This window comes from Plectropomus leopardus, chromosome 24 (genome assembly GCF_026936395.1).
Source record: "Plectropomus leopardus strain MGB_pleo_1.0 chromosome 24, ASM2693639v1, whole genome shotgun sequence".
NCBI lineage: Eukaryota > Metazoa > Chordata > Actinopteri > Perciformes > Serranidae > Plectropomus > Plectropomus leopardus.
Window position 1 is genome coordinate 12,112,327 of NC_142199.1, and position 23,423 is coordinate 12,135,749.

At 35.4% G+C, this 23,423-nt stretch overlaps 2 protein-coding genes across 8 annotated transcripts in view; one reads left to right on the plus strand and one right to left on the minus strand.

Annotated features, from left to right (window-relative positions):
- Positions 1-22,772, plus strand: part of LOC148185505 (uncharacterized) — a 44,833-nt gene extending 22,061 nt beyond the window's left edge. Inside the window, exon 7 of one of the 2 annotated variants that reach the window (XM_088074180.1) lies at positions 17,417-22,772. In XM_088074180.1, the coding sequence (XP_087930306.1) occupies positions 17,417-17,436 (20 nt within the window). In that variant the 3' untranslated portion in view covers positions 17,437-22,772. The remainder of the gene's footprint in view (positions 1-17,416) is intronic. The other variant, XM_088074181.1, reaches the window with a different exon arrangement.
- On the minus strand, positions 297-21,004 carry LOC121939648 (gamma-aminobutyric acid receptor subunit gamma-3-like). 6 transcript variants are annotated; one of them, XM_088074174.1, is made up of 8 exons: positions 20,866-21,004; positions 19,619-19,660; positions 17,760-17,854; positions 17,377-17,507; positions 15,108-15,245; positions 14,512-14,669; positions 3,174-3,232; positions 297-2,749 (listed from the first exon to the last, which is right to left on the minus strand). In XM_088074174.1, the coding sequence occupies exons 3-8, from the start codon at positions 17,777-17,779 to the stop codon at positions 2,602-2,604; spliced, it is 654 nt and encodes a 217-aa protein (XP_087930300.1). In that variant the 5' UTR covers positions 17,780-17,854; positions 19,619-19,660; positions 20,866-21,004; the 3' UTR covers positions 297-2,601. The 6 variants fall into 6 exon arrangements, with proteins under 6 accessions (XP_087930300.1, XP_087930299.1, XP_087930302.1 ...); XM_088074173.1 differs by having other exon boundaries at positions 19,611-19,660; XM_088074176.1 differs by having other exon boundaries at positions 17,377-17,541; positions 19,611-19,660.
- Positions 22,773-23,423: the final 651 nt, after the last annotated feature.

The following is a 23,423-nucleotide window of genomic DNA, read 5'->3' on the forward strand; positions in this document are numbered from 1 at the left end:
TCTACGACGTGAAAATGTAACCGTTTAGTGGGTCGTGAAGATGTCGTACTCAAGAGTTGCGGTATGGTGTGCCATCAATCATAAAATAGCCATGCGCCATTAACAATGGTCATTAAATATTATGCCATAAAAACATCATAAAAAAGAAATACGCCATCAATATAGTCAGCCAGGTATGCCATGAAAAGTCACAGTACGGTGTGCCATAATTAATTATTAAAATAAAATATGCCATCAAAAAAGTGTGCCATAAAAAGCTCAGATACATTGTCAAAAATTGCTATTTCACAGTATAGTATGCCATAAAAAAAAACAAAAATAAAGTTAGGTCAAAATCATAGTGAAGTATGTCATAAAGAGTCGCGGTACAGCGCGCCATAAATCATAAAAAAGTCATACACCACACACAGTAGTCAATAAATAGTATGCCATGGAAATTCATAGCACAGTACGCCATAAAAGATCATAACAAATCAGTATGCCATCAATATAGTCAAGGAGGTATGCCATAAAGAGTGACAGCATAGTGTGCCACAAAACATCATAAAAAAAGAAATATGCCATCAAAGAGAAAAGTATGCCGTAAAAAACTCCAGTACGTTGTCATAAATCATGTTTTTACAGTATATCATGCCACACATACACACAAAGTTCTACGCTGTGAAAATGTCACCGTTTAGTGGGTCGTGAAGATGTTGCTGTGAAGTATGCCATAAAGAGTTGCGGTATGGTGTGCCATAAATCATAAAAAAGTCATACGTCATTCACAATAGTCATTAAATGCCATAAAGCATCATAAAAAAAGAAATATGCCATCAAAACAGTCATACGCCATTCACAATAGTCATTGAATAGTGTGCCATGAAAAATCATGGCACGGTATGCCATAAAACATCGCAAAAAAAGATATACCTTCGATATATATTCAAAATAAATCATGCCGTGGAAAGCTCTGCTATATTGTGTCAGAAAGGATCAATAGTGTGATGTAGTATGCCATTAAATAATCAGAAAAAGCAGGATGCCAGAAAATTATATTGGTGTGCTACAAAACGACACAAAAAGCCACACACAGTGTCACTAAACATCATAAAGTCACCGTGTAATGTGTCAAAGTCATAGAAAAGTGCGTCCTGACCAAGTCTCAGAATGATGCTCCATTTCAGAGTTATACAAAGCCATCTTATACACACAAAGTCATAAATCACAAAAATGTCACAGTAGGGTATGCATAGTGCTGTCTGATTAAAAATAGTCAGTGAGGTATGTCCTGAAAAGTCGTAGCAAAGCACGCCAGAAAATAGTCAGAAATCGTACAGTACGCTATAATAACGTGACACTCTCGTGTGCCACGTCATAAAACATCACAACAAATGTCACAGCGTTATGTGACAGGAAAGAGTCATAGTTACGGTGTGCCGTAACACATCGTAAAAAGAAATATGCTATAGCAAAGTATGCCATAAAAGGTTCAAGTATGTTGTGTCATGAAACATTACGAAGCCACAGTATAGTATGCCGTAAAAAATGATCAGACTTTAGAATGTGATAGAACAAGACCAGAGCCATCGTGAGCCTTAATTATCAGAGAAAAAGTCGCAGTAATTCTTGCCGTAAAACATAATAGAAAGGGTCACGGTGTAGTGTGTCGTAAAGCAGAACAAACAAGCACAACAAGTCATACAGTGCAACGTGCAAAAGTCATATCAATCATAAAATAGTGCGCCATTACAAAGTCACGGTGGAATATGCCTAAAATTAGGCATAGTATAGTGGTGTCAAAGAAAGTCACAGTATAGAGTATCACGTATCTTAAAAAAAGTCATAGTATGGTGTGGCGTAAACACGCTCTAGTACACTGTGCCAAATGCATGATGAAAAAGAGTCACAGTAAAGCGTGCCGTGAAAGTTCTAGTACGTCGTGTCGTAGAACAAAGTCCCGGTAGTGCCACAAAAAACGTAATAGAAAAAGGACACGATATAATGTGTCGTGAAAAGTCAGAGCAGGCTTTAAAGATCAGTCGTAAAATAGTATGCCATTATAAAGTGGTGGTACAGAGACGTAAAACACTGTAAAAAAGTCAAAGGTGTGTCCTGAAAACCATCAAAAAGTCATGGAAGAGAAGTCATGGATGTCATGTGTTGAAAAAGTCGTATTGCGGTGTGCCGTAAAACATCACAAAATGTCGCACTACGCCGTGAAACTGTAAGTTTAGGACAGCAGGTTAAACCACACATGACAGTGACAAAATAAAACATGAGGAAAAGCCTCAAAAATAAAGTCCACAATAGCACACAAAACCCAACGTCGTGACAGTTACGGCTGTGACAGCATTTGTGACAGAAGAATGCATAACTGTGCTTTGCTTCATCGCGCCGCTCTTCGGGCAAAGTCGTCATGTCCTTCAGGAGCGCGTCTCTAACGTCTCCGGGGGAAGCCAACAAGTCACCTTCGAAAAGGTGCTGTGTTGCAGCTCTGCTGTATTCATCCTCTGAAACTTTGGTCGTTCCTCTCTTCAGACCGCACGGCAGTTCTTCGGTTGGGAGGAGAAGAACCTCGGGCGACGAACCGGTTTCCCCGAATCAACCGCATCGACCGTATCACCGATGATTCGATGTCCCGCTGGGTCGGGATCGAGTGTTAGCCGCGCCGGCCATCGTCGTCGAATCAAACGGCCTCCGGTCAGCCGCCTCGCCTCGCCCGCCTCGCCGGCCTCCCGCGGTGGCCTGAGATAGGCGCCGATCGTGCCTGAGGGGAGAAGAGGCGCTAAGAAACGAGTCAGTCATCTTCAAAAACATTCAGCGCTGAGGGCAGACTTGTCTTTTCAAATTTCATGCAGGTGGGGGACAGACAACTTTAAAAGGTAGTATTTTATATTTAGAAAAGATTCACAAATCACACACCCACCACCGTAAAGTACAGTCCACGAGGCCGGTGCAGAAGCTAAGCGACGCACACCGACGGACGGTGCATTTTACAAACAAAGAGAGAAAGTCTCGCGCACCGTCCCGCTTACTGCTGACACACCTGATGAAGGTCTGATGGACCAAAATGTTGTTTTATTGGTGCAATAAATATGTCAGCAGTAAGCGGGACAGCATGCAGGAGTGTCTCTCTCTGTTTATAGATACCACATAAGAGAAATAATTAGACACATTAAGAAATGAATCACCTGAAAGACTGTCGCTGACCCTTGCGTGCGGGGATCTGAAGGAGAGAGCTTTGGAAAAGCTTTTGCAACATATGGAACACAGTTAACAATGACAATTATTACTGCGTTTACCGTAAAACTTCAAATAAAAGCCCGGTCCCAATTTAACACCCGCTTTACTAGCCGGGGCTGCGACAGATTTAGACAAATAAGGGCCCGTCTCAATTAGAGGCCCGCTCTGGCTGCGACGGGGCTCTTTTTATAGAAGTTATTTGGATGTAAAAAAAAATAAATAAAAAAACGGTTGTCGGCTACCAGACGGATATAACTTAAGCTAGCTGCTTAGATCACGCATACAAATATGTACACGTGTTTACACTTTTGTTTAAAAAGGACAATATGAACACGCTACACGCAACTTTAGTTTGGTAGGATTCAATCGTTCAGTTAATTTTACTAAAAAACAAAAAATAACACATGGTTTAGAATAAAATACAGCCTCAAGAAGTTTAAGAGACAATCTGATTATGTTTCAAACTTTGCTGTGAAAGGAATTAAAAGCCAGTCCCGTATAGATCCCCGTCCCAAATATAATAATAATAACATTATAGACAGGGCTGTTAATTGAAGTTTTACCGTATATTTTATATCACACACCATTTTCAGACCTGTAACTTTTTGCAGGAAAAAAAAAAACCTGATTACTGTAATGAGCTCTATCCCGCGGTCGGCATCACATGACCGCCGTTACTGTCACAGCCCTAATGAATAATACGCCATCAAAACATCATCGCTAATGTCACGGTATAAAGCAGTATTGCACCTGGTTCTCGTAAGCTCGCCGTCTTTCCCTCTCAGTCTCTCCGTGCTGTGCCTGTGCAAAGCAAATATTCTGCAGAGGGCCCAATAATATTGACAGTGAAAAGAGAAAAACAGAAAAAACAGATTTGCTGTTTTTTGGGTTTTTTTGGTTTTTTTTAGACACACATTTTCAAAATGCCGTTTCACAGACATGGTGTTTGGCAAACAAACTGTGTCGCACGTGTCCGGTAGTGATGGTGAGTTGCCGCAATATGCTAACAAATATCAGACGCTGACCAGTCCGGGATCAGAGGCCGGGTCACAAGACTGCGTGACATTTATAATGTCTACAGACTCAATCTGTCCTGAAACTAGGGTCTTTGCCCCACACAACAAGGGTGGGTGTCGCTATTGTTTGTATCGGTGTGTGTTTTGAGATGCGAGCAGAAAGACTGGAGATCACAGCAGCCCAAAATAACAGCGAATGTACTGTGCCGACAAAGTAGGTTAATGTGAAGTTGAAATGATGCCGTTAGAAAAACTTCACTGGAATAAAGGGGTGTATTATTTCAAAAAGGGAAAGCTTTCCTGTTTGGAGCTGCGAGGATATCAAGAAAATGATCTGAAAAGAAAGAGAATCTTAACACGTAATAAATAGAATAAAATAAAATGGACGTGTATCTATATTTTATTTCTAACAACATTTTAAATATAAAAATCATTCATATTTTTTCTGGAGTTTTGTTTGTTATTTTGGTGTCAAACGGAATTCCAGCTAACGTACATGCTCGTGCTCTGTTTGACGGCGAGCTGCGTGGGGGCGTAGTTGCTCCCTTGATATGTAATTCCCCCTACGTATATATCTGAACCGAGCCTCATCTCTAACTCTAACCACGGAGGGGGGCGTTACAGAAAACATTTTAGCAAGCGGTTAACACTAATCAACAATCATGTACTTCTACGTGTTAGTCAGTACTTGAAGGAGTTTTATAAGGAGTTCAATTATGGGTTTTTTTTTTGGTCTTGCCCTCTATTACGTTTCAACCAATGATCCTGAAAAAAACTGAAAAAAGTACAGTACAGTATTTAGAAAAAAAGACATCACAAACGTCATACTGCTAAAGAAGTCAGAGTACAGTATGTCGGAAAATGTCTACAAAGTCAGAGCATAGTATATCATTTACAGAGACATAGAGTATTTAAAAAAAAATCCAAAGTCATACTTTAATATGGAAAAAAACAATTCAACAAGTCTGTAGTATGTTGAAAAATCTTCTAAGTAGAAAAAATAATAATAATAACTCATAGTATGGTATGTGTGGAAAAAAAGTCATTAACTGTTAACAGTATTGAAGTTTATAAAACTGTACAAAACGTCATGTAAATTCATTGTGCACTACATAGAATAAATCTCTTAAAAAACTACAATTCTAACTTCACTATTTTGAAAAAAAGTCAATAAGTCATAGTATAATACATTGAAAATTTGTAGAAAACAAGTCAGATAAGGTCATATCATAAGTAAAAAAAAATAATCTCAAAAGTCAGAGTGGAGGATGCTACAAAAAGTCAAAATTAGTCATAGTACAGTATGTTGACACAAGTCTCACACCATCATATTATACCACGTAGAAAAATACTCAAAAGTCATAGTATATGTAGAAAAATAATATAGTATATCAAACTTACAAAAATGGAATAGTAAGTTTCATAGAAAAATTCTAAAAAATTATTTCAAGCCATAAGTACGGTATAGTACTTTGAAAACTCAAAAAATCAAAGTGTAGGATATTTTAAAAGACTTATAAATTATATTGAAGTAGTTGCAAAGAAAACTTCTAAAAAAAATCATAGCATGGTATGCAGAAAATCAATGTGCACTATGTTGACAAAAACTAACAGTATGCTGAAATAACTCAAAAACTCATAGTATCTTATTTAGAAAAAACAACTCTTCCTATGTCATAGTATACTATGTAGAAAGAAGTCATAAATTTATAATATAGTAAATAAAAAGTCATAAAAAAATCCTAGTATAGTATTTCAAAAATAGTATTTATCAAGTAATGGTATTGCAATTAGAAAAACCTCAGAAATTAGTCATGTGTCATTTATCTTTGTGAAGAAAAAAAACTCCAAAAAATCATAGTAAAGTATGAAGGAAAAATCAAAGTCACTCTATAGTATGAAAAAAACCCTCAAAAAGTCATAGCATACCATGTAGAAACAACTAAAACAGTCATCATGTAGTATGTAAAAACAACCTTATTAAAAGTCATAATATAGTATAAAGAAATAAAGTCAGAAAACTGCATAATATATCATATTTTTTAAGAAATAAAAAAAGTCATACTTTAAAGTGGAAAAAATGTCAATGTGTAGCTTTCAGAAAAAAATATAAATTGATACTATTGTATATAGAAATCAGAGTATGTTGAAAACGTATTGAAGTCATAGTATATTATGTAAACAAAGTCAAAGTGTGGACTAAGTAGGAAAAAGTATTTAATGGTCTTACTATAGTATCTTAAAAAAAAACATAGTAAGTCATAGTATAGTTATGTTGAAAAAACACATGAAAAAAATAACTACACTATTTAGAAAGTCATTAAGTCACTGTGCACTGCATAGCATTAAACTCAAAGTAATTGTATAGTATGTTGGAAAAAACTTGCAAAGTCAAACTTAAGTATGTAGAAAAAAAAGTCTTAGTACAGTATAAAAAAACTCTAAAAATCAGAGTATAGGGTGTAGGGAAAAAGTCATTGTATAGTATATTTTCTAATAACACAATATATCACTCATTAAAGTTATAGTATACTATGTAGAAAAAAGTTATACAAATACATAGCAGAGTATGCTGAAAATAGTTAAACAACCGTACTATAATAAGTAGAAAAACTCACAAAATGTCATAGTTTGTTATGTTAAATAAATTCACATTCACGGCAAAGTACTTAGACAACAATCAAAAAGTCATAGTATATAATGTAGCTAAAATTCTGAAAAGTCATATTATACTACACTGAAAAAACTCAAAAAAATATAGAATTGTAGTAATTGTATACCAAGTAAAAAATGTAGGATGACTTAAGACTTAGCATATTACAGTAGTTGCAAAAACAGCTTCTAAAAAGCCACGGTACAGTATGCAGAAAGTCATTGTGCTCTATGTCGACATTATGCTGAAATAAGTCAAAAAGTCATTCTGTGTTTAAAAAAAAAAAACCAAACACACTCATAAGTCATAGTATACTATGTAGGAAAGTCATAAATTCATAATATAGTATATAAAAAGTCATGAAAAAGTCTCAGTATAGAATGTTGAAAATAATATTTCAACATCATGGTCTAGTAATTTGAAAAACCTTAGAAAATAGTCATATTATATGTATCTATGTTTTAACACTTCCAAAAAGTCATAGTACAGTATGCTGGAAAAAACTCAAAAAGTCATCATATAGTATGTATAAAAACTTTATAAAAATTCATAATATAGTTTATAGAAATAAAGTCATAAAACTACATTATATACTATATTGGAAAAAAAAAACCTCAAAAAGTACTACTTTAGAAATTAGAAAAAAGTTAATGTGTAGCTTTTAAAAATAAACCTATAAAATTATACGATTGTATATAGAAGTCAGAGTATGTTGTTTAAGTCGTAGTATATTATGTAGAAAAAGTAATTGTGGACTATGTAGAAAAAGTAATAAAAGGTCTGAATATAATATCTCAAAAAAACCTCATAGTAAATAATAGTACAGTATGTTGAAAAAACTCATAAAAAAGGTAACCGTATACTATGTAGCAAAAGTCATCAAGTCATTACGGCACTGCATAAAATAAAACATAAATTGTAAGCTGAAAAAAACTCAAAAACCCATACTACTCAAAAACCCTACATACTTAAGTATGCAGAAAAAAATAGATCCTAGTATAGTATAAAAAAAACCTAAAAAAGTCAAAGTATAGGCTGTAGAAAAAAAGGTTATAGTATATATAGAATGTTCTCAAATAATACAGTATATCAAACTCATTAAAGTTATAGTATACTATGTAGAAAAAAGATATAAAAAATAATTGCACAGTATGTTGGAAATAGTAAAAGTTAGTAAAAAGTTAGTAAAAACTCATAAAGTCATAGTATACTATATACCATATTATACCTAGTATTTAAAGAAAAAGATATCATAGTATAATATAGTAGTCATATTATGCTATATAGAAAAAGTCAGTGACTTACTGTGTACTATGTCGAAAAAAACCTCAAAGTATAGTTTATCCAAAAAATCAAGTTGTTGTAGAGTACGTACAAAAAAGAATAACAAAAAGTCATGGTATACTATGAAAGAGAAAACAATACAGTAGTGGTAGTAGTAGTACAGTATGTTAGAAAAACAACCTAAAAAGTCATATTTCTGTACGTAGAAAAATTTCTAAAAGTCAGAGTCAGATAGTATCCTGAAAAATCTACCAGTATGTAGAAAAAAGTTATGGAACATTTCAGTGTGTTTAAAAAAACTCTCAAAAAGTAATAACAGTTTATCGGAAAAACTTACATGGTATATAAAAGTCATAAGTCACAATATGCTATTTAGGAAAAAGTTCTATAAAGTGTATAGTATAAAGAAAATACACTTAAAAAGTCACAGTATAGTACGATGAAAAAACTCAATAAGTCACCATATACAATGTAGCAAAATAATTCACTAATTCATAGTATGTTGAAAAATGTCAAAAGAATTAATAGTAATTAATAGTATTAAAAAACAGTATGTAAAAAACAGCCATGAATTCACAATATAGGCTGTAAAATTCATCAAAAATTCAAAGCATAGTATGTAGAAAATCATATTGTGGGGAATAAAATAAAATCCCCGCGTGGTGTAGTATTTGGAATACTCAAAAAATAGTCATAATACATGTATGCATGTAGATAACCTTCAAAAAGTCACAGTATATTAAGAAAAACTGAAAAAAGTATGACAAAAAAACTCAAAAGGCATGTAGAAAAACCCCTCTAAATAGTCATAATATAATTCGTAGCACCCTGGAAAAATTTCTTCAAAAAGTCCTACTTTAGTTTGTAGATTTTAAAGTAAAAAATAAAACAGTACTATAGTATGAAGAAAAAAACCCAGTCCTAGTAGTGGACTATGTTAACACTTATTAAAGGCATAATATATTATGTAGAAAAAGTCATAGTCATTGTGGACTATGCAGAAAAAAATCATTAAAGGCATCATATAGTAGGTTAAAAAAAGATTTAAAAAACCTAGACTGGAAAAGTCAAACTACAATATGTTGAAAAACTCATTAAAAATCGTGGTAGAAAAGACTCAAAGTCACAGCAAGTATTCGCCTCAGACTGTAATTCTGTTTCCTGCCACCTCCTAAAAGGTCTCTGATGACTCCTTCATTGTTGGATGCATCGACGATGACAACCAGAAGGAAATTCATCAACCAACACCTGCAGCTCGATATTAGCAAAACAGAAGTGCTGGTGCGAGACAAGCGGAGGAAAGCGAGGCCCCTTAACCCAGTAAACATTCACGGAGCCAAAGTGCAGAGGGACTCGTGAGGCCCAGAAACACCAAATCAACATCAAAGAACAAGCGGCACTGAAAGACAACTGTTCCATCGCCCCATGGCCCCTGCCATGACGCCAAGCCAAAAAGTTGCAAATGAACACACTGCAAAGACCACAAACAACAGCCGACCCGCACGCATGTTCCGCCCCCGTCTGAGAGGAAACAACCCTCCATACTGTGGCATCCTCCGAAGTACATTTTTGAATTTGCATTAGAGTCCTGCGTCCTTTTGGCTGCCAACAAAATCCATCCATCCGTGTCCTTGTGAAGATGTGCGCAGAGCGGTCTCTGATTTCCCGTTGCTGAGTGAGCCTCAATCACATCTCGTCCATTTTACTGTCCTGCGACCGGACGCAGAATCCAGCGTGTTTGAAGTCCAGCGGGAAGTTTCCGTAGCCTGTGATGATTTGGGGCGCCGTGTTATATGCAGGTGTTGGTCCACTTTGTTTTATCAAGTCCGAAGTCCACGCAGCCAGAGATTTGATTTTACCCACAGGACTTTGCACCTGCCCACAGAGCCAAAACTACTTCCAAGCGGTGAGCTGACCGTGGCCAGCCAACTCCCCAAACCTGAACCCCATAGAGAACCTATGGAGTATTGCCAAGAGGACAATGACAAACACCCAACTTGTAAACACTTACAAGAGTAGAGTATTAGTAGTTATAGAAGAGTATCACTCAAAAATCAAAACATCATGTGTTAAAAGACTCAAAAGGTTTTCTATAGGTTTAGGATATGTTGAAATCTAAAAAAAATCATAGTACAAGACGTAGGAAAAAATTTATAAAACGTCACAGTACAGTATGTAGAAAAACTCCCAAAAAGTCATAGTATAAAAAAAAAACTCAGCCAAAGTAATGTATGTTAAAAATTCATAGAATTCAAAGTATACTATGTAGAACACTCAGTTATTGAGCGCTATGCAGAAAAACTCAAATGCTCAGTTTAGTGTGTAGCAAAAAACACACCAAAAAAAAAAAAAAAAATACAGAAAAAGTCAAAGTATGGTTTGATAAAAAATACTTTAATAATCATAGAATTGTATTTAGAAAAGACCCTAAATCACAAATAGTAATAATATATTTTTTAAAAAAACCCAAAACTATTAAGTTACTGTGTGGTATGTAGAAAAAAATGTAAAAGTTAGAATATATCATGTAGAAAAAAATCCTAAAAAATAAATACATCATAGCATGAAGTAAAGATCATAGTGTACTCTGTAAAAAAATTCATAGTCATTGTGCAATATTAACACTTAAGTTTGTTGAAAAGTACAGTAAAGTACAGAATGTAGAAAAAACTCGCTCCAAAAAACTAACACTATAAAAAAAGAAAAAAGAAACTGAAGTTATAGTACAGTATGTAACAAAAAAAATCTGAAAAAGTCACATTATGGCATATTGAAAAAGCCATTGTATATTATAAAGTAAATTACTCATGAAAGGTCCTGGTACGCTATGTAAAAAAAAGTCAAAACTGATGAATTAAGTCTGTTTAATTCAGACAAAAAAATCATAAAGTCATAGTAAGTATATGTTTTTAAAAAATTAAGTCATTGTATAGTATGTACAAAAAATCCTGAAAAGTTAGTGTAGTATATTGAAAAAAAATCTCATACTTCAGTATGTAGAAATACTCAAAAAGTAATTCTTCATTCTGTAGAGAACAAAAATTCACAGTACAGTATGTAAATCTTCTAAACATACTAGTATTTAGAAAAAAATTATAAAACATCAGGATATATGATGTAGAAAAAAAGTCATCAAACATCATAGTATAGGATGTTCATACTAAAACTAAAAAAAGTCCTACTATAGTATGTGGAAAATACTCCAAAGTCAGAGTAAAATATGTTGACAAATATATTATATAAATCACATAAAAAGTCATACTAAAGTTATATAGGGACAAATATATAGAAAAAAATTGTATAGTAGTAAAGATAGTATAATATGTCAGAAAAATATTCAAAAAAGTCACAGTATTACATTCTGAATAAAACAGTCATAATACAGTATGAAGAAGTCAGAGAAGTTTTTTAATAGAAGTAATCATCATCAGTAGAATAAGTTAAAAACTAAAAGTCATAGTATATCATATAGCAAAACTCAAAAAAGTCATCATGCACTTCATAGAAAAACTCCCAAAAAGTCATAGTATAAAGACAAGTGAGTCACAGTAATGTATGTTAAAAATTCATATAAGTCAAAGTGTACGATGTAGAACGCTCAGTCATTGTACACTATGTCGAAAAAACTTCAAATACTCAGTTTAGTGTGTAGCGAAAAAAAAACATACAGAAAACACTTACTTTGATTAAAAAATACTTTAATAATTATAAAATTGTATTTAGGAACGACCCTGGTCATACTATGCAGAAAAAAAACTCAAATGTATAATAGTTTATCATGCAAGATATAAAAATCAGAATATTCATAAATCAATAGTAATAATTTAGGTTAAACTATTAAGTTATTGTGTAGTATGTAGGAAAAAATAATAAAGTCATAATATATTATGTAGAAAAAAAACCCCAAAAAATAAATACATCATAGCATGAAGTAAACTCAGTCACAGCGATGTCTGTTGAAAACGTATAAAGGTCATAGTGTACTCTGTAAAAATTCATTAAGTCATAGTATACCATGTAGAAAAACCTCATAAATACTCAGTTTAGCAAATAGGGGGGAAAAAAAGAATAAGTCCTCGTATAGTTTGGTATAAATACTTGAGTCATCATAGTACTGTATTTAGAAAAAAACTCAATAAAAATCAGGTAATACTATGTGGAAATGCTAAAACTCATAAAAACCTTCAAAACACCATACCTGTGTATGTAGAAAATACTTAAAAGTTATAGTATAATATGTAGACAAGAATTATAATATATAAAACTGGTACAAAGTTATAGTACACTATGTAGAAAAATGTTAGTTAAAAAAAGTTATGGTATGCCAAAAAACCCTCAGTCATAGTATCATAAGCAAAAAAAAAAACAATACTCATAAGAAGTCATTGCATACTAGGTAAAAAAAAAAACCCCTGAAATAATTATTGTATACTCTGTACGAAAGTCATAGTATTGCATTTTGAAAGAAATAAAGTCATTGTGTAGTATGTAACACAGTCTTAGTATACTATAGAGAACGAAATTAGTCATAGAAGAGTTTTTTAAATAACTCAAAAATTCATGGCATAGTATGCAGTAAAATTCATTAGAAAATTATAGTATGAGGAAAAACTTAAGTCACAGTAGAGTAAATTGAAAAATTAAAGTCATGGTACAGAAAATGTCATTGTGCAATAAGTAGAAAAAAACTCAAAAAAGCCATACTATAGTATGTTCAGAAAGTCATAGTATAATATTCTGGAAAAGAAAAGCTCACACGGAAATACTCAAAAAGTAATTCTTCATTATGTAGAGAACTTCAAAAAGTCACATTACAGTATGTAAATCTTCTAAACATACTAGTATTTAGAAAAAAAATCATAAAGCATCATAGTTGTTTAATATAATCAAAAAGTCAGAATAGGACGTAGAAAAAAGTCATCAAACATCACAGTATAGGATGTTTATAAAGCTAAAAAAAAAAAAAAAAAAGTCTTAATATAGTATATAGAAAATACTCCAAAGTCATAGTAAAATATGTTGACAAATATATTATATAAATCCCATAAAAAGACATACTAAAGTTATATAGAGAAAAAATGTATAGCAACAGTAGTATAGTAGTAAAAATAGTATAATATGTCAGAAAAAATTTCAAAAAGTCATAAGTATTACATTCTGAATAAAACAGTCATAGTACAGTATGCAGAGAAATCAGTCAGACAAGTTTTTTTTAAATAGTAGTCATCAGTAGAATAAGTTAAAAACTAAAATTCATAGTATACTGTATAGCAAAAAGTCATCATGCACTTTATAGAAAAAAAAACCTTAAAGTCATAGTATAGTATGTCGAAAAAAACTAAAATAGTATAGGACGCAGAAAAAACACTCATAATGTAAAGTCGTAGCGTAGCGTAAAGTAATAGTGTAAATGTGATGTTAAACGTTTAAAAATTCATACCATAGTATTTAGTGGAAATTTCAAATACTCAAAGTATACCATGTGGAAAAAAATAACGGTCATTGAAGAGGATGTGCAAAATATCATTAAAAGTCAGAGTACAGTGGGAAAAAAGTCAGAACATTTTAAAGCAAAAAAAAATCATAGTATGGTACATGGGAAAAAAGTCATAAAACGTCACAGTATAGTTCCTATTTTATATTCTTATTTTAGATTAATATTTATCTTTCGCTATGTATATCTTATTTGTCTCTATTTACCCGCATTGCTGTCTTTGGGCTGCCGCGTTAACCGAATCTCTGCGGTGAGGATCGATAAAGGTGAACTGTAGCTTGTGATGTTTACGCGGAGGCCAATTTACAAACCCCATGCAATTTAAAATGGAAATATTGTAGGTGTTTTGTGTAGGTCAAATTTAGTCATATTTTCAATTAGAAATTGGATATAAAGAATAGGCACGCAGCATATTCACTCTGCACAGTACACTGTCATGGACTCTTACCTTTAAATCCACCTTAAATCGGCACCGTACGTTCATCCAAAGAAAAGCAAATGAGCTACTGGGAAGCATGCAATGAGGGAAGAAAATAATTTAAAACAACGGTCACGTCATGCATGGAAAAAACAACATAAAATCTGCAATAACAAATGAAACAAAAATGGCGGCTTAATGAAGAGCTGAAGGTGAAACATGCAGATTTGTGTGTGAACTCGTGTTCCTCGTGTTAGTCTGAGCTGCGGTTTGAATGAGCAGCGCTGCTGATCATCCGCAGGGAGGACTGGAGTCACCTGCCAATTCGGTGGGTGTAAGCGAAAAATGTATTGCAACAAATGACTACTTCCGAGGAGGATCAAGTCACACAAGGCTTTTGAAATTAAGGAAAGTTTCTCACATCAACTAGAGCCGTTCTTGCGGGCGTGGCGTCGCTCTTGATCCAGAAGGAGACCCAGGAGAGGACCACGGTCAGGATGCAGGGGATGTAGGTCTGGATGGTGAAGTAGCCCATCCGTCTGCTGAGGTCAAAGAACACGGTCATCACCACGTAGTCGCCTGTTAGGAGACAGAAAAGACGGCCAGTCCGTTTCCTTTTTCAAATTGTGATACTTAATAAAATATCTCGACAACTATCGGCTGCATCGCCAGATCATTTTGAGCCGACGCTCTCGTTCCCCACAGGATGAATCAGGAATCGGGATGATTCATTCAGCACCGGATCTTCCCACCCCGATGCAAAACTGCAAAAGCGCTTCAGGCATTAATTTGTAGCCACTGCCATCAGACTGCAGAACAGCGGCGCAAACCACAGACTGTCCCGTTCACTCTGACCAGCTGCTAGCTCAAAGTGACCTTTGACCTCCACGAAAGATAAGAGCTTCCCCGCATGGATTGATTACGTTTTATGTCATCATCAGCCATAATGTCATGAATTGAAACCGTTTTTTGACTCGTGTATTGGACTTGCTGACCTTTTGTTGCCGTTTGTCTTACCTGCTGTCGTCGTGAGCACGTCCGTGGTGTTTCGGAGCCCCATGAAATCATACTGGTAAAGCCTCCAGTATTTCTGGTCCGAGGTCTCCGCTGAGTTGCGGCTCCACTTGTACACGATCTCGTCTCGTGGGTAGCCGTCTGGAAACCACGCAGAGGGCGAGTTAGAGGAGTGAAAGAGAAACAGATAACGGCTGCAGGCGGAGAACACGGGAAGGATTGATGCAGCTTTTATTTTAATCATGATTTATACCCATAGATGTACAGAGAGAACTGGATAAAGCATATTGGAGGCCGAGCCACGTCCTTTCCCATGAAAGCTTCACAGTGGCGGCAGAAAAGTTTGCCTTTCCAGATGTAAAGGTACCTGGATCTTCTGCATCGTTGGGCCAATACAGACTTCGCCAGCTGAGTGGACAACTTCGTTTAGCCCTCCGTTAACTTGAATGGGGACCAAGTGGATCAGTTCACAAATAAATGTTTTTTCACACTATAACTTTATGGAGAGAGACTTTTTCTACCCCGTGGCATCAAATGACAGACCCAGAAGTTGTATTTACACGGTTTCACCACACGATGTCAAATCCTCAATCCTCGGGGCCTGTTTATACCAAAGCTGCAACCTTAAACTGTACTATATGACTTTTTTATGCTATTTTGTGAGACATATCATAGTTTGACTTTTTTAATGCTATTTTAAACGATATACCCTCCTATCACTTGTTTTTAATGCTATTTTGGATGATGATAGGTAGTATGACTTGCAATGTTATTTTAAAGAAATACTTTCCTTTCCCTCTTTTTTTGTTTTAAAGATATTTTTGGATAAAATACTGTCCTATGACGACTCAATTTGACAAAATAAATAAGTAAATACAGAAAAGATGGATAACTGACATTTAGGATACAAAATTGTGACAAGACTTTACAAATTCCAATTCGAGACTATTCAGTGACTTTTAATGCATATTATTATTGAGACGTTCTAATACTTTAAGGACTGCACACACCCTGCTATCATTTTCTAGGCTTTTTCACCTTTATTTAAAGGACAGCTGTATACAGACAGGAAATGTTTTAATGGTTTTTCACCTGTGGATTAGCATTAACATTATCAACAATTAACCATACACTGTAAGAATAAACTATTTGTTTTAGGTTGAAAAAGTTAGAAGCTGGGCTGCCTTAAATTTTTAACTTCACTGAATTTGAGAGGACAGGTTGAATTATTACAAAATTATCTCAAGTTGTCTCTCTCTGCATTTCCTGTCTGTATCTCTGCTGTCGATCACAGCAAAGGTTAAAAACAAGAATGACCCAGCCTTCGAAAATGACGCGTGTCAGCATTTTCTAATCTCGTACTCTTATGATAATATTCTCTGAGGTCTTGACTGTATTGTCAGAGTCAGTGAAGTATGAGTCAGATGTGCTGAACTTCACAGCGCAAGGACAGTTTAGTGCGGAGTTCCTCTTTAAGAAATACTTCAACCCCCAAAAATCTTGCGTATATAAATTACTTGCCTTGTGTTATGTTGAATTTGTGAAGGAAGAGCCTCCTTTAGGCTCTGGTGTAAGAAGGAGGACACTAGCTGGAAGCCTGGAGGAGAGGGACAGAGACGTGTCCTCCAGGGGTTGGCAAGCTGATGACTATCAGCACTGTGGCCCTTTGAACCCTAAAAGTGCAGCTGCAGGCTAATGCTGAGCTACATTGTGTCGTCTTTGAAACGTTTACATTTTATCTTCAGACTTGCGCTTGCCTTTCACAGTGTGAAAGTTTTCTACCAGATTTCAGTGTGACACAGGGTGAGTAATTGATACACAAATGATCATTTTAGGGGTGAAGTGTTCCTTTGAGATGTGAAACCATGTTTTGAGGGACTCTACAGACAGGAGGTGGTCGCTCTGACGTGCACAAACTGATTTGTGCACCTAATAATAAACCTGACGGGAACATACAGAGCATTTGTTGCAAAAACTACTGCAATGAACATGAATTGAAGATGACTGCAGCCTGAATTAAGCGGCAAAATGCACCAATTATTGCGTATTAATGAGGACCACAAGTTGGTTCGTTGCTGCTTGCTCCACTCTTTCCTTTTGCCCAAATTTGAATGTTAGAAGCAAGAAAGTGCTTTCATTTGTTTGAAATCTGGGGTGTTGCTGCTGCTAGAGCTACCTGCCATTGTTTCACTGTGCACACACACTTCTGTCTCATGTATCATACTGTAGTGTGTGTGTGTGTGTGTGTGTGTGTGTTTGTGTCCCTCTTAACTCAGTGTGTAGAGTACTTTTCCATTGTTCCAAATCCTCAGCAGCTGATTGGGCGTCGTGATCCAGTGAGAGTCTGCATTCTTGGAATTCCTAAAGATGGTGTCGGGCAGCCAGATCAAGCCGACCATATTGCTGGATGAAGGAGAGACAGACAGACACGGGGAGACTGATTGAGAGAGAGACAGATATTGTTCTCAAATGAATATCACAGTGTGAAAATGATGATGCACAATAGTCGCTACAGTGTAAAGAAAAAGTCACAGCGAGCTCTTTTGACAACATGTTGATATAAAATGCTTTAATTTCTAAACAGCATCGATGCTGCAGCCGCATGTTGACATATCTTTGAAATAGAGCCGCATATCCGCAGTAATTCCAGCGTACCTGTTGAGGGTTAGCCGCATGCTGCTGCTGCTGCTGTTATACCGCAGACGGGTGTCCACCCAGGTCTGGGCGAAGATAATATCGATCTGGTACTCCTGGGAAGAGAAAAGTGGACTCAATATACTGATCTGACCACCTTTTTTAAAGCAGCGCAAAGACAAGAAGAGATGGATGAAGAGTGTGTGCCGAGCAGTCTCGCTGCGGTCCGTCTGGAGGAGCTGATAATGTGTTTAGTTTGGACACAAATGTGTCCACATCAAAGAAAATACCAAAGCAGAGCAGCGCTCGATGGAAAAAAAAGAAGTAACGCTCAAATACACATTATGCTTTTGATATAGAAATTAAATTACACCATCTCATAAATTTACTTCAGCACTTTTCCCACCTCAGCAGTGACCCCTCGACTAATTGTGAGAAGTTTTAGCACGTTGAAAGAAAATTTCCTTACTTAGCAGGTGAAATAAGTTAAAATTTATCCACATGACATCTTGTTTCTTTTGTTTTTTTAATCACACGAAATATTAGAGGGATGATTCGGATCTTTTAAAGTCAGTATGTATGAGGTACTTATCCATAGTCAGGCCCCCAGTTTGGAGAATCAGGATCAAGCAGCACCACGGAAGCTACGCAAAGCACTGCTGCGGACTGAGGCAGCAGCATTTCAGCTTCCTGAAAAGATCAACTTCAGTTTTATTGTGTGTTATATTTAGATTAGATTTACCGCTTTACCTTAGCATCAGACACCGAGGCCTTCACATCCACTCATGCTCTCTTCAAAACCAAAGTACTCCTTTGCCAAAAAAAGTAATTTTACCTCACAGAACACATAAGTTGCTGATTTAGTACTGCAATGATCAAAATGTTTGTGTTACTGTGTGTCTTTGGTGTGCTTAAAAAGGGTTAATTCACATTCACCAAGGTCAAGCAAACAAGTAAACTAATCGATCAAAGCAGCAGTAGACCAGCAGCTGTTGTATTCAGCGAGATAAAATTACTGTTTTTTTCAAAGCAGTCTGGTGGAGGAGACAGTCACAATCACATTTTTTATCCAATATTTTAATAACAATATTGCAACAATACCGTACGATTTACTATTGATTCTTCTACAAAAAAACTAGAGATGCTAAGATGATAAATAATCTTTGACAAAATAGATATAATGACTAAGTGGGTAAAGGCAAATAAAGGAAGGGCTTAAAAAGTCTGTGAAGTTTATTAAACTATATCACTTTACTGTTATGCATCCTTTGAAACCAAGATAGTTAAAACATTACAATGTCAAAAATTTCGGATGACATGAGAATGACAATCCTTTATTAGTCCCAAAATGGGTAAATTTGCATTATTACTGCAGCAAAGGGATATCAAAGCTAGGTATGTATAAGATAAATATAGCAAAAAGAACAACATGAACACTATAAATGCAAAACTCTAAATTAAAAGAAAAAAAAATAGTACTAAACTGCATGATGCATATGTAGTATCACATTATACATTTCATAATGACATATTGCCCAGCCCTAATATAACACCTTCAGTTCCACATAAGAAAGGGCTGTCTGGGAGCAAAGTGAAGCAGCGAAATATTAAAAAATATAGTGTACACTTACACCGATGAAGATTTTTTTTTGTTTGTTTGATAGCAAAAATACTCTTATGTTGCTGCCGATACAGTATGGCAGTACTCCTGTCTGCTTGTCCATCTAATGTATGTAACACACTGACTGTGGATAAGAAGCTCATACAGCCCCACTTCTAAAGATTCAAACTATTGTTTTCAAATTTTTGGAAAAGTGAGTTTGAATAAACCTTATTCCAACCCAGTGTGAAAGTTTAGCACATTTTTCTTACCCACCAACCTTGGAGGAGGCGAAAACATATTTAAAGCAATAAGATCATGCCTGTAAAAAAAAAACACAAACACACGAAACAAATCAACAACAAAGACATTTTCATAGCTATGGCAAGAACAGTCGTGTTTGAGGTTTATTTGATTAAAGTGCAGTGAAGTAACAAGCTACGAATAAAACCACTTTCCCGGGGTTCCTGCAGCTTAAAGACTTTTTAAGATTATTTTAATGCACCTTGGAATTGTGTTTAAGACCAATTTTGGAGCATAAAACATGACTTTTGAAAAGAACAAGGCAGATGATATGTGTTTGTAAATGTTGAAAAAAAAATCCTTTTTAGAGTGGAATTCATTTTTTAAAAATAATATTTTTTTAAATAAAACTGATAACCCTACCTAACAAGACATGGCCCAAAAATTAGCAAAAAAAGAAAGAAAGAAAAAAAGAAAGAAAAACTATTGAAAAAAAGTTACAAGTATGTGCAAATATGTACAAAATAAGCCAAAAATTACACATGAAAATGATGCGGAAAAAGTACGAAAAGAAAATCGTACACACACACATATATATATACAAAGATAGAGAGACAGATAGATAGATAAATATACATACAGTTACAGTTATATATATGGCCCAAAATGAGCAAAAAATAATAAAGAAAATAAAGAAAAACAATTGAAAAAAAGCAAATTACCTGAAAATATAGTACAGAAATGAGCCAAAAATTAGACATGAAAATTATGCTGGAAAAAGTGCAGAAAGAAAAGCGTGCGTGCATATACATATACACACACACATATATATATATATATATATATATATATATATATATATATATATATATATATATACACACACACATACATTTACAGTTTGCATTTTTTGGGACATGCATTGCATTGGTCATTGCCCTCTTTACCCCAGTTTTCAAAAGAGTCACATAGCTTATAAAATGATTGCATCACAAGTAAACTGATATCGATCCAGGTTTTAAAGCGTTAAGTTATGAGTTGGCCCCTCAGCTGCATGTGGCCCCGGCTGCTGCTGCTGCCGCTCCTGCTATTTAGCTGGATTGTTTGTAGCCCCTGCTAATTGAACGCCAAATTTCGGTTTATTCACGGACTTAACTTTGTCTTCTCCGCTTCGATAACTCCTGCGGACGTTTCTAACTGACCGCAAGTGATTGCGAGAGATCAGCTGCAAGAAACAAAACACCGGTTGTTCCCATCAGCGTGGCTGTCTGCCTGCATACTCACAGATAACCGAGCGGCTCTTCGTCGCCAAACCTAAGCGGGAGGAAACGCCACCACCGCGGCTCTCGGCCTGCCCCTCTGTCGGTGCGCGCCCTGGATTTTCAACCCGAACCGCTGTTAGACACACTCTCAACAGCTAGCCCTCCATGCTAATTGTTTGCGCCGCCATTGTTCCCATTCAAAGCAACATGTGCTCAGGTGTCCCCGCTGATGACGTACACGTCTCCACCTTGCAAGACTACAGCTGACGCCGATGTCCTCCAGCTGACGCTGATGTCCCACAGCTGACGCTGATGTCCCACAGCTGACGCTGATGTCCTTCAGATGCTACAGCTGTTACTGCGTCATGCATTGGCCCTAAAGATCCAGCAGTGGAAAAAGTTAATGGGGACTTTATCTGCTTACTGGGCAAAAGAGGGAGATATTCAGGGGTAGTGGTATATTGTTGGAATGGCCTACTGGCAATGTCTCCACACCCACTCAGCCCCCCACCACAAATGAATGCAAAGATGTTGACTAAGTGACTTTTAATGAGCCTTAAATCCACAGCTCACAGTAAAATTTACTGACATTTACATAACAAACAATGTCAAGTGCAAATATTCTGAGTGTGTCAGGAAGTGATTGAGTGGCAAGCGAGACCAGACAGAAAGCATCTGTGTTCATATTTAATAAGCATCACTTCAGGCAAGGATCAGAGAGGTCGCCAGGTACCATGACTTATATCCTCCAGTCTGGAGACATCACAGAAACTTTAATAACCCATTTGTGTCACATCACTATGAAATCGGGAGATTAGTGGAAAAACATTAATCAATCAATCAATACATTAATAAACATATTGTTTTTGAAAAAAAGTTACCAGCATTTTAGGGGTTTATCATCTTATATCTTATTTAGTCTCATGTGATACATGTGTCAGTGCAGTTTGTCAGCCAGAGATAGACACTATGCACTATAGATTCGCCCGTTCTTAACAATCGAGTACCACCTTGTTGTTTTGCAGTGTTGGAATGTAACCAAGTACATTTAGTACTGTGCTTAAGAATGGATTCCAAGTACTTTTACTTTACCTAGGTATTTTATTTTCATGCTAGCCTGCTGCATACTTTTACCCTGTAACATTTCAAAGGGAATATTGTACTTTTTACTTCATTACATTTATCTGAAAGCTTTACTTTACAAATTAGGATTTTTCTAAAACCATGAGAAGATTCTTTAAAATATGATGTTTTGTTATAAATGAAACAACCAAACAATTTCTACAGCTGCAACAATTAGTTGATTAATCAATCAGTTGATTCACAGAAAATTCATTTTCTATTTTCTAATATAATTTTGAGTTTTGGGGTTGTTGTTTTTTTTCTTTCAATTTTGTTTATATTTTTGAGATTTTAAGAAGTTTTTTCTTCTTCTTTTTTAATGAAAATTTTAGGTGTTTTTTTTTTAATTTTGAAAGGTTTTAGTTATATTCATCCTTCAAGTTATTTTTCCTCATGATACTTACTTTTACTTAAATACCATTTTCAATGCAGTATTTTTACTTGTAACTATTTTCACAGGAAAGGATCTGAGTACTTCCTCCACCACTGTTGCTATGTCTGAATATTTATATATACACAGTTCTATTCAAAAAATTTCCCACAATACTGAAAGCAGCATGAACATGTCATTCAATAAGTGAAACTGGACTCCCAGGGACAAGGTACTAGTATTGTAATGTCATAGAATGTCCAGCAGATGTCAGTATTGTAACACAAAAAGTCTACATGAAACTAATTTGCCTCAGTTGTAAGAATGCATGTACTCTACTTTGAGGCCATATACTGTATATAGTCTGTGTTTTATGCACGTGTCACTTATTTTCCACAATAAAGCAACATATGACTTGTTACTATGAGTAAACTTTAGTGTGTCTCTGTCTGAGTATCTCTGTGTATGAGTGACATAATGTATATTGGGTTTCTAAACTGACGTTCAAGACCCCGACTCCTTACAGAGCTCCACGCATTGCTTGACAAACACTTACAGTAATTCACTTGTGTTTATCCCCTTTTTTAATCACACATTTTACCATCCCTATAATCCCCATAACCATATGAAAAGTAGGTCCTACAAGGGATAAAATCTCCTGAGCCATCTGTGTCTGTTTAGGGATCTATGACATGAACATGATTAAGAACCTGCAGGTAATTTATTGTACTATTACAAATGCACTACATTACAACTCTGCTGATCATATGCTGAGATGAAATGTTGAACCACCCTGCAAACTGAAAGCAACCTGGGTATCATACACGCTATACCTTAGAGAAGCAAAACATGCTGTTCTGGTATTCAGTTTGCACAGTTTCGAGAAGGATCATTTTCCTTGAGGCAAAATACAGTAAAAGAAAATTCACCATGTCTCAATAATCTAATCTTTCTCTACTGGAACAATATGTTGGCCCTTAAATACATACAGTTTGGGAATGTTTACATGTACAGCCAGAAACACGTGAAATTTGGCTGGTCTGCTCTAGGGTACGAACTTTGTGCGCACATAATGTGTGTGTCTTTCA

Bases quoted from the DNA above. Each gene is read 5' to 3' on its own strand.
- LOC121939648 (XM_088074174.1), bottom strand. From the start codon at position 17,779: ATGCGGCTAACCCTCAACAG. The intron at 3,233-14,511 runs GTGAGAAACTTT...ATGTTGCAAAAG, and splicing joins CAAGAACGGCTCTAGTTGAT to CTTTTCCAAAGCTCTCTCCT. The intron at 2,750-3,173 runs GTGATTCATTTC...TTCTCCCCTCAG, and splicing joins GGTCAGCGACAGTCTTTCAG to GCACGATCGGCGCCTATCTC.